The sequence below is a fragment of the Solea solea genome, chromosome 11 (genome assembly GCF_958295425.1).
Source record: "Solea solea chromosome 11, fSolSol10.1, whole genome shotgun sequence".
NCBI classification, from domain to species: Eukaryota; Metazoa; Chordata; class Actinopteri; order Pleuronectiformes; family Soleidae; genus Solea; species Solea solea.
The window spans coordinates 14,124,836-14,138,664 of NC_081144.1; the positions used below are offsets into that span (position 1 = coordinate 14,124,836).

The following is a 13,829-nucleotide window of genomic DNA, read 5'->3' on the forward strand; positions in this document are numbered from 1 at the left end:
TATAACTGTTAAATATAATGCTCGTTTGTATTGAATATTGCACAAGGCTCATTTACTGCTCAGCCAAATTAAACTCTGGGCAAAATTAAAGCCTGGTTGTGCATTGGATTTAAAGTTTCCATCTCCACTTGTTTGGCTACAGAAGCACATTAGCAGTTTTCACACTTTTTTGTTAACATTCATCACAGTCTGGATAATTCATGTTGTGATGTTGGTTATGCAGCTTGTGATGCTGCAGGCCATCTCTGGTCGTCCTGTAAAATTACTGTGGAGACCTGATAAAACATCTCATTTTGGTCCAACGGCTATTGATGACACACACAGATTGATCAAATTGAATAATTAAATTATACATTTGCTACGGTTTCTAGGTACACAAACTCTTTGGAGAGCCTCTCGACTCCGGTGTTGTGTTTAATTCCACATGATTAAAATAACTATTATCCTCACAAGACCATGTGTAACACAAGAAGCAGAAGAAGTTTAGCCCCCACCATCACTCTTTAATTTTGTCGTCTGTGCTAAACAAGCTGCATGCTCCCACAATAACAGTACTGACGTCACTGGCCACCCTTGGACACACGCTGCCTTCACGGTCTCCTCTGAAAATCTGGATTTTGAGAACCTGACATGAAGCGGTCAGAGCTGGGAAGAAACAGGCCTAACTATGGTTGGTATAATCCAGTTTAGAAAATGCAGAACTAGTTTAGTTTAATGAGATTGGCACAGCACCCCCGTGACCCACAAAGTGGTAGAAAATGGATGAATGGTTGGACAACATCCTTACAGACAGTCCTAAAAGTATTCTAAAAAAAAAAGCTGCATAGAAGCCAAGGTTTTTTTTTACGTCTAACTGTAATCTGATCCACCCGCTTTGTAAACTTTTGCTTTCCTTTGTGTTTGTCCCAGGTGTCCTGCATTGTTTTACAGGAGATTTCAGTGGAAAAAAGGGTGTTGGGTATCAAAACCAGCATGTAAGTTGATATTGCATTTTGTTCCACAAAATAAATTAATCTATTAAATATATTAATCTTCTTATGTAATTACTAATTTTTTGCTTGGTTTGTTTCTGCCCTGGCTCCCATACTCCCATACCAACACCACTTGAGCAGAAAGAAGCTCTCGCTTTCAGTGCAACCTAAATCTCCGACAGTCCTTGAACGCGCCGGCCAATACTCACGCAGAGGAGCGCTGATTGAAGCGGAGAGAGGGCAGCAGAGCGGCGGCGGCGACGACGGCCATCTTAGAGCTACAGTGGTAACCGACACTCATCTTCTGGATTTTATTTTTCTTGTTGAGAAAAACACTCCGCCTGACTGACGGGGGAAGAAGGAGAAGAAGACCGTATTTTTTAAGTCGCTGCGGTTTGACTCGAATTCGGGATGCGGTTCCGAGGGAATACGCGATTTGCATCCGCTGTCGGACTGGTCCTCGGACTATTATGTGCGGTGGAGGCAGCTAAAGGTAACTAAGCCGGGATTTACTGTACATCCCTGGCGTGTTTTTGTCACGCAGCTTCTATGGGGATTGTGGTGTGCGGTTGTACTGAGTCCTCTTTATCTTAGAACGTTAGTGAGAATTTGCGGGTTCACAGTGATGCGTGTTCACTAACCTGTTCTGGGATGGTTCAGCTCCGCAGCAGACGCAGCAGCCGAGAGATGATGGAAGTACCCCGCCGGTAGCAAGTGCATTCATCCCGAGATGCAGTCAATCTTAACCTCTGACAATCCAGAATCAAACATTAAATCACATATACATATGTAATCCAAGTGTAAAAAAAATACACCCTAATACATGTTTTGGAGTATTGTACTTTAAAGATAACGTTAAGGCCACGAATCGACCCCCTTCTATCATGTTCTGCAGTTAAGTCTATTTTTAGGTTCAAGTCCCCCTTTAAAAATAAATAAATAAATCAAACGCACACATTTGCGTTGTTTGTTGTCCTATTATGTGTCAACTTGCGCATGTATTGCGCTTCTTCTTCTTTTTTTTTTTTTTATCTACCAAAGGGCAGTTAAGCACGTTTGTAGTTAGGCGAGTGATTATATGTTTCATTTATTTTACAGTCAGTGCCATTAAATGCAGAATGAATGCAGCCAAGGTTTATTTCCCCACAAGTATTCCTAATGCTTGGTTTGGCATCGTTGTGGTCTCATCAGGATGGAGCTTGGTTGGCTACGCATTGCAGATCCTCTTCACATGCTTCTGTTTTATCTATGGATTTAACATTTCAATGTGCAGTGATTACGTCACATATAAACCTTTATAATACATATACATATATAGATATAGATACATATTATACGTGTGTATGTATATGTATATATATATATATATATATATATATATATATATATATAAATAAATGTGGGCTCTTCATTTGCAATGTCACTGATGGACACCATGCCTCCTTTATCTGCTGCAGACAGCAGAGTAGGGCGGACCACCTCCACTTCTCTGCTCACATGAATCCTCTCTTTACTGTCAGAATCTTCGTACTGTGTTTTTAGGTTATACTCAGTCCAATGAATCCCAGACAGGGCGTGTGTGTGTGTGTGTATGTGTGTTTGTGTGTGTGAAGGCAGGTGCATATTATTAGTCAGTGTGGCCATATCAGCATGCCTGGGCAGCCACCAATGCTGGAGGCCATTGTGAGCTGTTTTCTTCTAACGTTACACCCATTTTTTTTCTCTATGAACAGAATAAAGACCATAAAAGGGACGTTTGATCCTACGAAAATCAGCACAGGGGCTTTTAGTCCGGCCATATTTTTTACTCCTGTTGCCATGTCGAGCAGCTGAGAATGCACAGCACTGCGAGGCAGTAACTTAATTTCTCTTTTTTCATCAATCAAACGGAAAAGGTTGAAAGCAGTTCGTCCCAGGTAGTGTGTAACTGTGGTTGTTCTAATGTGTTTGTAAAACACACCTGCTGGCTTTCCAGTCCTTATCAGCAAAGGAGGCCTGTGAAATCACCATCTTGGTGAAGGCTTATCATTTAATGACCAAAGGTCACTTCTGTATTCCATGAGCTGCCTCTTGTCACCTGCAGTCCAGCTTTGTGTTTTCATGGCTGTTGCTGTTGATTTATTTTTAAAGTGTCATAGTGTCATGTCATAGTGTTTCTTCTCCCTGAATCGTGTGGTCTAAATCTTCTGAAAACGATTTGATGTTGTCACTTCAGAAACAGACTGAATTAGTTTTGGCTCATTCAGGATTCATTCAATAATCTATAGAAAAAAACATGTCTTGATACAAGTGGTGTTTCTAAGATGCATCGCAATGCGGAGACGGACGATTCTGCATCGATGCAGTGACGGAACGAAATCGATTATAGCCACGTAACGGTGCTTGTTGATGTTCCCATCTGCTAGAAGCTGCAGCTCGACTGCTGAGACATTAGTTTTGGTTTTGGATGCGGAACGTTTCAATTTCATTAGTAAAGAAGTATTTAAATTCATATTTAATTTCATATTTTTACATATCAACTGATGAAAAAATTGCAAATAGAGTTGTAGAGAATTTAGGATACGATGCATCATGTTGTCGAATCAAATTGAATTGTTATTATACAATTGTAATGGAATTGTGAGACCAGTGAAGAGACACAGTCCTATTTGATATACTTCCCAATTCATACCCACACAGTATTTGATTAAAAAAAAATGACAATACCACTAAGGAATCATAAGTGTGTGTCTTATGTAGCAGGCCTGTTGAAGAAGCCTCGACATGTTTTAGGTTTTGAACACCTTGTTGTCTTTAGCAAGACACCATAACACTTCTGTTATGGTGTATGTGACTTGTTTTCCATGTCTAACCCATGTGATCTGTTACCATGAGCAGCTGCTGTGTGTCTATATGGTCTGGAGTTAAATGTAAGGTCTGCTTGAAATACACAAGGTTCTCCAGTGCTGGGCGCCCAAGGATAGACAAAGGAAATGCTGCCTGACGGGAAGTTTCTTGGCTCATTCATCATCAAATTAATTAATTCTAGTTGAACAAATTGGATTTGTGTCCTGCTTTGTATGGTACCATGGACTTAACATATGTGTAGTCCTCACATGGCTGGAAGAAAATAATACAGGTCTAGTGTTTTAATTTCAAGTCTCTTCATTTATTGTAGGCGCCCGCCATTCATCCACGTAAAATTGCTGTTTTGGTAATAGTCATGCTGTTTTTGCATCACGTCAGTAGTTTTTCTTTTTGAAGTAGATTTTATTGTGCTGGTGAACCCCTGAGGTTCTTCCCTGATGACAACATTATTAAATCACTCAGTAATTGAGATGACTCTGGGGAAATAAATATGCTTACAGTTTGTATTTGCTGTTGCTTTAAACTTTCAAGCAACCACCAATCTGTGTGACATGTGTTGTTCTGCTCTGTTATGGCAAACAGACACTATATGCATGCACAGTCACAACTTTAGTTGCACCGTTGACCATGATTTAATCTAGAAATAACATTAAAAAATGTGGTAGCCAAAGAATAGCAATTTGGTGAAATTGGTGAACTACTTTTGTTTGATGTGTTTTTATTTGAGCCTACCTATTATCCGCTGGCAAAATTAAACATAATATGACACTGGTGTCAGTGTGTGGTTTTGATTGATATGATAATTTATATTATGTACAGTGATCTACTTCACTGTTTGACTCCATCACTGATTGAACGCACATGAAACTCTAGGAGCGCGTGAAAACACATATGCTCAGACATCATTGTCTGTACTTGTAGATTTGTCTCAGTGCAGGGAATCTGGAGGAAGAAACCTCTTAACTACATTATACCAGACTGATTTCCTAAGTGTTTTATAAATGGCTGCTTGGTGGCACTATAATCACTTGCTATTTGAGTGATGGACTAAATTTACATCACATTTCATTTAAATTTGTTTTCTGTTTGTTGAGGTTACGCTGTCAAAGTGACTACTTCTGTGGAGCAGAAGCACCATTATGAAACATTTTACCGTGCGTTTCCTTCACTAACAGTTTTCTTGCCCTAGACACAGGCCCTGTTCCTACACGTTAACTCTTACATGTTTTCAGTATTTATTCAGAGCTTCTGCAGAGGAACAAAGGGCTTTTAGACCACGACATTGAGGTCGGGATCTTGACTAAGCATGTCACAATGTGGTCACTGTTCAAAGAATCGCGTCTCAAGCCTCTCAAGAATGTCTATATGAGATAATCCCCAGAATGTGCTAAGTTGTTGGAAGTATTTTGATTTGGTAAAATGTTACTTTGTCCTGGAAAGACAGGCCATGAGAGTTCTGGACTAAATTTGGGTCGGCTATCTCAACTATCTCCCATTGGTGCCTTCGTCAGCTGAATGCAGTCAGTGAACTGTAACGAATGGGTCATTCAGTTGTGAATATTAAGTTGTGCCAAATGACTGTGAATTTGTGTCGGCCACTAGAGTCCCTGTTCTAAATGTTTTATATGAATACGTCTATATAAGAACTTCAAAAAGCAACACGTTATAAACATCACATTGCGTGAAACTCCACAAAGCCTCAACTATGAATGATGAGTTTAGTTTTTCTTTGAAATGTCAGTATTTAAGTAGAATTTTTTTAAATAAAACAACAAACAAAAGCATACAGGTTTTAATTTAATTTCTGAAGTTTATCCGGCTGTGTTGACCCCTCCCTTGCATCCCATCGCATCTAGCAGATAAACTGGCACTGCAGAGTTATTCACTGTTAGGGTGTGTTAACATTAAGATTCAGATTCCGTGGGAAACAGGTAACCAGAGTGCACATTACCTGCCACAGTTCGTCTTCAGCCGTGCGCCTGTGCAGACCTGCGGCTGTCTCATTCTCACTACTTCACTCTCACTGGCCCTTTTGTGTCGTTTACACTGAGAGGTGATTGAGTTGCATTCAGGGCTCTGCAGCTCCCAACCCCCTCTTCAGTGCAGCGCTACGGTCATCCAGGGTGTGTTCGCTCTCTTTGCGTAGCAGACAAACAAATGTTGTTGCCTGGCAGGGAAACTGAGAGACTCTCCTGTGTGAGCGGGGTGTTTGGGGAGTAAGGGGCCCTTAAGGTCTGGGCTTCCTTTCAGATTTTTTAAGTCTTGCAAGAACAGTCCCCAGTCTGTGATACGGGTGGCTTGCGTCAACAAGCTCAGGGGCTTGAGAGGCAAAAATAAACAGAGGAGTGTGCCCACTGTCAGAGTGTTAGCAGATTGTATGTCGATGATTCTTGGTCCATGGACTTAAAAGTCACTAGCATAAATGTCAATAGGGCTGTCACTTTTTTAAAACTCATGTTTGAACAAATATCAAAGTATTATGTTGAAGATATTAGTGTAGACCGTGTGGTAAATTACCTAAGATTGTCTGATGTGCTTCTAGGCTGTATATTTTAAGACTGAAAGTTTCAAGTTTGAACTAACCCCACCGAGTTTGAGTAGGTATCTGAATGTTGGATAAAAGTGTCAGTGACTCAAATCTGCATACATTATATGCCTGTATGGTTTCAACTTGTGTCTGTCACTGCTGGATATTATGGAGTATTTCCACCCGCTCGCCTCGCCTCACCACAGGACGACACAACACGGCACTACAGTTTGGCGCTGTTTGGCTTGATTTGTGTGTGGGACGTCTCTTCCTGTGACGGCACTCTGGCCAGTCAGTGGCCGGCAGTCTGACCAATCATCGCATAGTACCTACTCAGCACGCTTTTGGAACCTCGCCTGAGCAGGAACTAAAAATAGTACTAAAAATAGTACCTGGTACCAGGTATGGAAACGTTACTTAAACCGTGGCGTGGCGAGGTGAATAGAGCTAGTGGAAATGCGCCATTAGTGTCCAACTTCTCTTGAATCTTCCCTGAAGATTGGGCTTGTAACCGCAGGGTTGCTGATTCAAATCCAGGTATGCATCAAGGGTTGGGTGCCCCTGAGCAAGGCACCCAATTATCCATTGCTCCCCCCTGGTGTTCACTACTGGTTTGTAAAAGCATGGGTTAAATGCAGATGTCAAATTCACTATCACTAATTGGTGTGTGTGCAAAAATATCTTGAAATGTCTCCCACATACTTGTGTTTTTACAGGTGGTGTGTTTGCATATTTTACACAGTTACAGCTGTTCACATTTCCCAAACTTTTGTGTCATCTTCTTAGAAACAGCTATCAGCAAACCACAGACACTCCCTTCTCTTCTCTTCAGTGTATTGCTGCAACTGATGGGACCAATACTGTATGAACAACAACCTGGCAACAGAGAGGCTTTATTTAGTCTCCTGTAGTAATAAGACAGGCTACACACTCTGCTTGTAGACTGTGCCGCCACTAATGCAGCCTGTGATTGTCATGTTTGGCCGGTAAATTCAATGTATTCATAATTGTGTGTAATTTAATATTTTCAACAAAGCAGAGCCTAGTAATTTGTATTGTTACTTGGGCCTTAGTCTATAATTTACAATATATAACCTCTCTTATACTTTCTGTAGGTCTACCTTTTGTTGATGTACAGGTATTCTCTGATTGTAGTATTATTGAGGCAAATGATGACTAAAAATGAAGGCTTGTAGGCATCATATGTGAAATATGAGCTGAGTCAATGAAGCAGAGCCTGACAACGCGTCACAGTCGTGACACTTGGCTGCAACATCATTATTACACAACAAGCCCTCAGAGGTTCCTAGCCTTCTTCTCATAATTACTGACTGATCATCTGCTGCAGTTATGATGCTACAATCTAGACAGCTGTGCTGGTTCTCTGCTTTATGTACTTGGTCAGACTGGACACATATTTTAAATTGATGTTCAGGTTTGGTGTGATCACATTGATAAGGGATAGTCTGTATTGTAATAGATGGTAATTTGAACATGTTGTAGCTTACATTTACTACATTGGATGCAAAACTCAGAATATCTCTCAGGCCTGTGTATTACTTTCTCTTGCAGGAAATCTCTACTTAGGTGTCATATTTTTTTGTTTAAACCATTTAAAATTAGTGAAAGTTATAGTCTATTTAGTCTAAGTTTTTGGCAAGAATATGACAGAGAACATAGAACAACAGTGGTATGGAGGGATAGAGCCGTATACAGGTGTCCTGTTGAATGTCAGGATTACCATGGTCCATTGTAGCCCTAACATTCTTACAGAAAGCATTTCATTATATTAACGGGTGAATCGTTATAGCGTAGGCTTCAATAAAAAGCTTGGCAGTCATAAATGGGCTTTTGTCTTTGTGCCTCTGTCAATGGCCATTATAATCGCGTTTCCACCGAGTTTAAAGGTTTGGTTTGGTACATTTGGTTTTTGCATTTGCATTACGAGTAATACCTGTCTAGCTCCACCCACGACAGTCAGCTGATTGGGAGACAGAAAAACCCCATTTCCTATCGATTGGTGTAAATATCCCATGGAAGTCGAAGAAAATGCCTATTCTAATACAAATGTTGATGTCTTGTTGAGACAAACAGCCACAACCCGAGCAGGAAAAAAAGCTGCTGGATGTCCTCCATTCTTGTCTGTTGTGCCGCGTTCTATGTCATTGTACCGGTACAAAGCCACGCTACGTGGCCATTGGGCACAGCCCACACCCCACCTACCAAGTAAAGGTAGGGTGGGGTCAAAATGCAAGCCTGATCTAGGGCTTTACCATTCCGAACTGTACCGTATTGTACTATGATGGAAACACAGCATATGTTATCCTGTTCTTTGGGGCTCAGAGTGGACAACAAATGGTTAAACATTAATGACGGCTCATCTTGTTGCTAAAAATGGTACATATTCCCCCACATAGAAATGGACTGAATGAGTGCATGAATGCGGATAATTGAAATGGAGAAAGCTTTTACCTATACATTCTCATATTTATATTGCAGTAATAATGATCTTGACTGTATCTTTGAAACTGTTTTTTTAATATCTATAAATGTCTCAATTGTCAAACCAATATTTCATAACACTGATAGATTCACTTAAAGTGTAACTAAACCCCCTCTTCTGCAGCAATATTCACCCAGTGCTTGATTTAGAAAAATGCCAAAGAAGTGGGCTGAGATGTGAGTGAGAGAGAAAAGGAGAAAGCGCAGTGTGGGTGTGTGGTCTGGTAGTGAAAAAGAGTCAGTCCTACACATAGCACTGTCTGATTGTTTCCGTAGACATGTTGCTATGCTGTTTGCAACCATGTAAAATGTTATCGACTGGTATTGATCACAAGGGCTACAATGACTAGCCCGTGATATGTTTGAGTTTCTGACCTCTCAAATGGAACGTGGTGAACTCAGCGTTGATGTCACTCCCAGTTCCGAGTTCTGATGTAAATGAAACGCAGCATTTATCCTTGTTCACCTGTGTAAGCAGACAGCTGCATTTCGATGCTGCTTCTTCTCAGAGTTATCCCACTCTGTAGGACATCTGAAAACATCCAAATCCAGTGGATTCCAGCCAAACATCACTTGTGTTTCTTGCTCTTCATTAGTACTTGGCAGGCTTTGTTTGATGTCCTGTTTGTAGCTTGACCTTGCCAGTGAATAAAATGGATGCATTCCATTATGGGATGAAATGGTATTGGCTTGATTTGCTGCACAACAGGATTGCTGTGTCCAGTAACCCTGTCTCTGCGCACATAAGGTTTCATGTGTGTTTGTCATTTTACAGAGGCAATGTCATTTGTCAGATTAGTTAGATTTATAAATGTTTTGGTATTGGATTCCATATATTGTAGGGTTGGCCTGCTGCTGTATTTTTTGGGTTATTTTTGGCATATGATGACATTGCAAGGTTAAAAATGATTTAGCGTCAGTGCAATATCAGCCCATAATATATGTGTTTAGAAACTCCCCATACTGAATTGATATGTGTGGCTAGAAATATAACAGAGGGTCACTGGTGTCCAATTTTGTCCTCCGCCTCAGCCCCACAGTACAGTACAGTATAGTGTTATAGTCAAAAAGAAATTTTAGTGGCAGTTTTAAGCGAAGTAGTTTCTTGGATCATTATTTTTGTATTCCACTACCTTAAAAGTATGCAGAATGTTTTTTTTCCATTCCACTTGGGGATTTGTATCAGATAATTTTTACCTTTTTTGACAGATTATTATTATTATTATTAGAACATTCAGTCAACACTACAGTTAATATACAACACATGGTGCTTCCACAACATCCTCTACTATATGTTAGATATTTCTTTATCAGTTTCTTTGAAGTGAGGTAATGGCTGAGTCTGTAGGATATAATCAGACCAGTGGTAAGTATGCTTTGCATGAGATGAACTAGTTTCCTAATTTAGTCGAATTTAGAAAAAGGCTGTCTTTTTCCATGTGAAGCATCCTCAGCGCCACAGCAGCAGGCCCTTCTCAGACTTCTTCACTTCAAAGCACTTTTTTAAATCTTATTCCTTCCTAAATCCCAAAGCTTCCTCTCCCTTAAGAATCACAGAAATCCTGCAGGTAGTATATATATTATATACCATGCAATAAATCACCCAGTTTCCGTGAGCAATAGTGTCTGCGTTTATGCATATCTCGTCTTTGTTGCACGGCCAAGCAATCACAGCACTGTTGTGATTGGTCTTCCCATTCAGTGCTGGCTGGCATTCAGGGAGATGAAGCTGTCTTGTCAAATGGGTCTTGTTGCCAGTTTCACAAAATGTATTTCATGCTTTTGATGAAACTGTGCATTAGGGTTCATTTAATGTATGGTGTGTGTGTTTGAATAGTGCCTTGATTTAATTGCTGACGCACAGTAGTCGTGTGTTTTGCATGTGAATTTGGCCTGATAGAGCATCGTCTTCACTCTGCCATCTGCGAGTATAAATGTATTGTATAATTATTATAATTGTATAATCTCTTTTTCCTCAGTTGATTTAAGTGCTCCTCTCAAACTGTTGTAAATTGGTCTCTTCTGTTGTTTTTAAATGCTACATGTTAGATAACAGTAAATTAAGTTAAAATAGACATTTATAGATCAGATGCAGGCCGTTTTTACTAGGAATGATTTGACTGAAATGTTTGCCATTCAGGCCACACGGTAACTGTATGGAATTTGCGTATTCTCTCTGTGCACAAGCAGGTTTCCTTCAGGTGCTCCGGTTTTCTCCCAATGTGAATGTGAGAGTGAATGGTTGTTTGTCTGTGTGTTGGCCCTGTGATGGACTGGCAATCTGTTCAGGGTGTACCCCGCCTTTCGCTTTATTTGGCCCCACCGGCCCCACAACCCTCATGTGGAGGATAAAGAGGTAGACAATGAATGGATGTTTTTCCATGAACTAGAGGACTTTAATGTTTGCTTGATGTTGTACCATTCAGTGCTGGCCCTGGTTCAGCACATCTCGATGCTGAAGGCTACTAAAAACTGAAGGACCCGACTACCCGTAACTGTGACTCTGTGGAAGCTATAGCAGATTATCGTAGTAGTCTGTCCTGGCAATCTGTCTAAAGACATCCACTTTACTTGAGGTCACAAGATGCTGAGCGCAGACGATTTATTGAGCTTGATTAATTACAAATGACTTGCAAAGACCGTAGACAAGCACTGCAGATACGGGACACGAACCAGAGATGTGAAGGAATAGGGAGGCTTTATGCAGTTTACAGCATCAGAGACGTTTGCACATAATTTACTACACATATACTATTTGTTTGTCATTGCACATCTACTATATCAATAGACCTTTTTGACAAATGTGGTTTAAGATACTGTACGTCATTCTCAATATTGTGATGTCGATGTCAAACAAATTCCATTTAAGCAGCTTTTAATTCATTTTCAGTGATCAAGTAATCACTGAGAATTACTCTAAATTATGTAATGACACAACACAACTCATTTGCCCCCCATCGCTCATTTGTGCTAATGTAGATTTCCGTTACATGTGGTTATTTTTTTTAAGGTCAGTATATAATGCTGGAACAGAATGTGTTATTAAGCATCAGGCATCTGAATCATTAATTTGTGTTGTTGTGGCTTTTAACATAATGAAATGATGATGCAGTTACGGGTTATTGTAAAATGTTTGGTTCACTGACACAGATCAACTGACTCTGGATGTACAGTATAACACAGTTCTTTTTGTTTTTAGATTTTTTAATTATTAAATCTGGAGTATATTTCTTTCATTTTAAGACTTATAAGTACAGAAAATCAAACAATTGTGTTTGACAAGGACTATACGAATATTTGAATCCAATTGCACATTTTAATGACAAATTAAGGTCAAGTAATGTCTGGTTCTTATAAAGCATAAAGTATCTCTCAATGTTTAAACAGAACAAAGAGTTTGTTCTTGGACAATGATGCCTTTCATAATATAAGTTCTGCTTAAATAGCATTGATAAGTTTCAAATATGATTTCTTGGAGTGTGTTTAGTTGAGACCATTGCCCTGATTATAATAATGTAATCTTGAAGCACAATTGTACATTCTTGTCCTGGATTGGTATCTGTAGATCATTTAAAAGCCAAACAGTTGGCTTACTTACTAGTCATACTTCATATGTGGCTTTGGTTCTCAGGAAATACTCCACTGCAACTCCTAAAGAAACCTCTCCTATAACTTCTGGCAAATGATGACACTTAATGAATAAATACAGGTTGTTAACCACAGATTAATTACTATGTAACCACACCTGTTTCCTTTTTGGGACTCTTATTGGACTTTTGTCAGTGATATCTCACTGCTGATTGTGATAATGCTGCAGTACATATCTTTTGAATAGATTAGTTTGATCCAAGACCCAGGGAACTGATCATCTTAATCAGTGGGGTTAAGGTGAGGGCATTAACTGAACTGCTGCACGGACTCAGTGAATGTAATCAAACACTAAAAGAGTGCAAGAGCCTTTTGTAAATGGCTCTTGCACAAGAGTTGCAGTTAGACGCCCTAATTATAATAAAGTGGTGCTGTGCCCAAACTAAAACCCTTACTATATGATTGTGTTGTGATAAACAGTGCAGACAAAGATTTTTGTTTGAAATTGCTTATTTGTTCTGATGAGAGAGGGGAAAAAAACATTACAGACATTATTTGTATAGACCTTTCTTTGATTGTAGGCACTCATGTTTTCTCTTTTTGTTCTCACAGTCAATAAGCACAAACCATGGATTGAGACGACTTACCATGGGATCGTAACTGAAAACGATGACAAAGTGCTACTGGACCCTCCTCTGATTGCACTGGATAAGGATGCTCCACTACGATATGCAGGTAAGAGAGGAGGTTTAATTATGCTGCTGCTGCTGCTGCTGTTCCTTGTTCCTTTAGTGCCTCAGTCTCACTAAACATAATCTTATGCATCTCTCATTTGACATTAAAGTAAGGAGACTAAACACACAAATAAGACTTTACATTAAAGCGTAGGGATAGAGAAAATCAAGACTTTATTTGTGGCTAATACCAATATATTATCATTGTATTCCCACTGTCTTTTACCTCTTTTAAACATCTTAGCTGTTAATAATAATTTATTGGTGTTGCACTTACTACCACACTATTTGAAACTGCCATTTCAAAATCATAGTGCTCCAACTGAGTAAAAGACATTTGTAGATACATCTCATATGACAGTAGGTAGCGTACATCGCTCTTTACAGCATGCTTTCTGTGCTCTGTGAAGCATTTATGTTGCAAATAGGGTTTACAGATCATACTGGATTTTACGTTTATATTTTGCCGATGTCCAATCAAGCAGTTTTGGCCAGTATCTGACCGATACCGATCATATTGGCTCATACTATATATATTCTTTTTTTGTTTGCTAAAGTGTTATTTTTCAACTGAACTAGTTATTTGTGAAAATTAAAAAAAAAACATTTAATAATCAATTTTGCCATTGTGGAGGCTCAATATAGATTAAAAGATCACTG

At 39.5% G+C, this 13,829-nt stretch overlaps 1 protein-coding gene across 4 annotated transcripts in view; it reads left to right on the top strand.

The window, feature by feature from the left end:
• The first annotated feature begins 1,170 nt into the window (after positions 1 to 1,170).
• clstn1 (calsyntenin 1) overlaps positions 1,171 to 13,829 on the top strand; it is a 34,471-nt gene continuing 21,812 nt past the window's right edge. For 2 of the 4 annotated variants that reach the window (XM_058644058.1, XM_058644060.1), the window contains exons 1-2: positions 1,171 to 1,464; positions 13,048 to 13,170. In XM_058644058.1, coding sequence (XP_058500041.1) covers positions 1,383 to 1,464; positions 13,048 to 13,170 — 205 coding nt within the window. In that variant the 5' untranslated portion in view covers positions 1,171 to 1,382. The remainder of the gene's footprint in view (positions 1,465 to 13,047; positions 13,171 to 13,829) is intronic. The other 2 variants (XM_058644059.1, XM_058644061.1) reach the window with 1 other exon arrangement.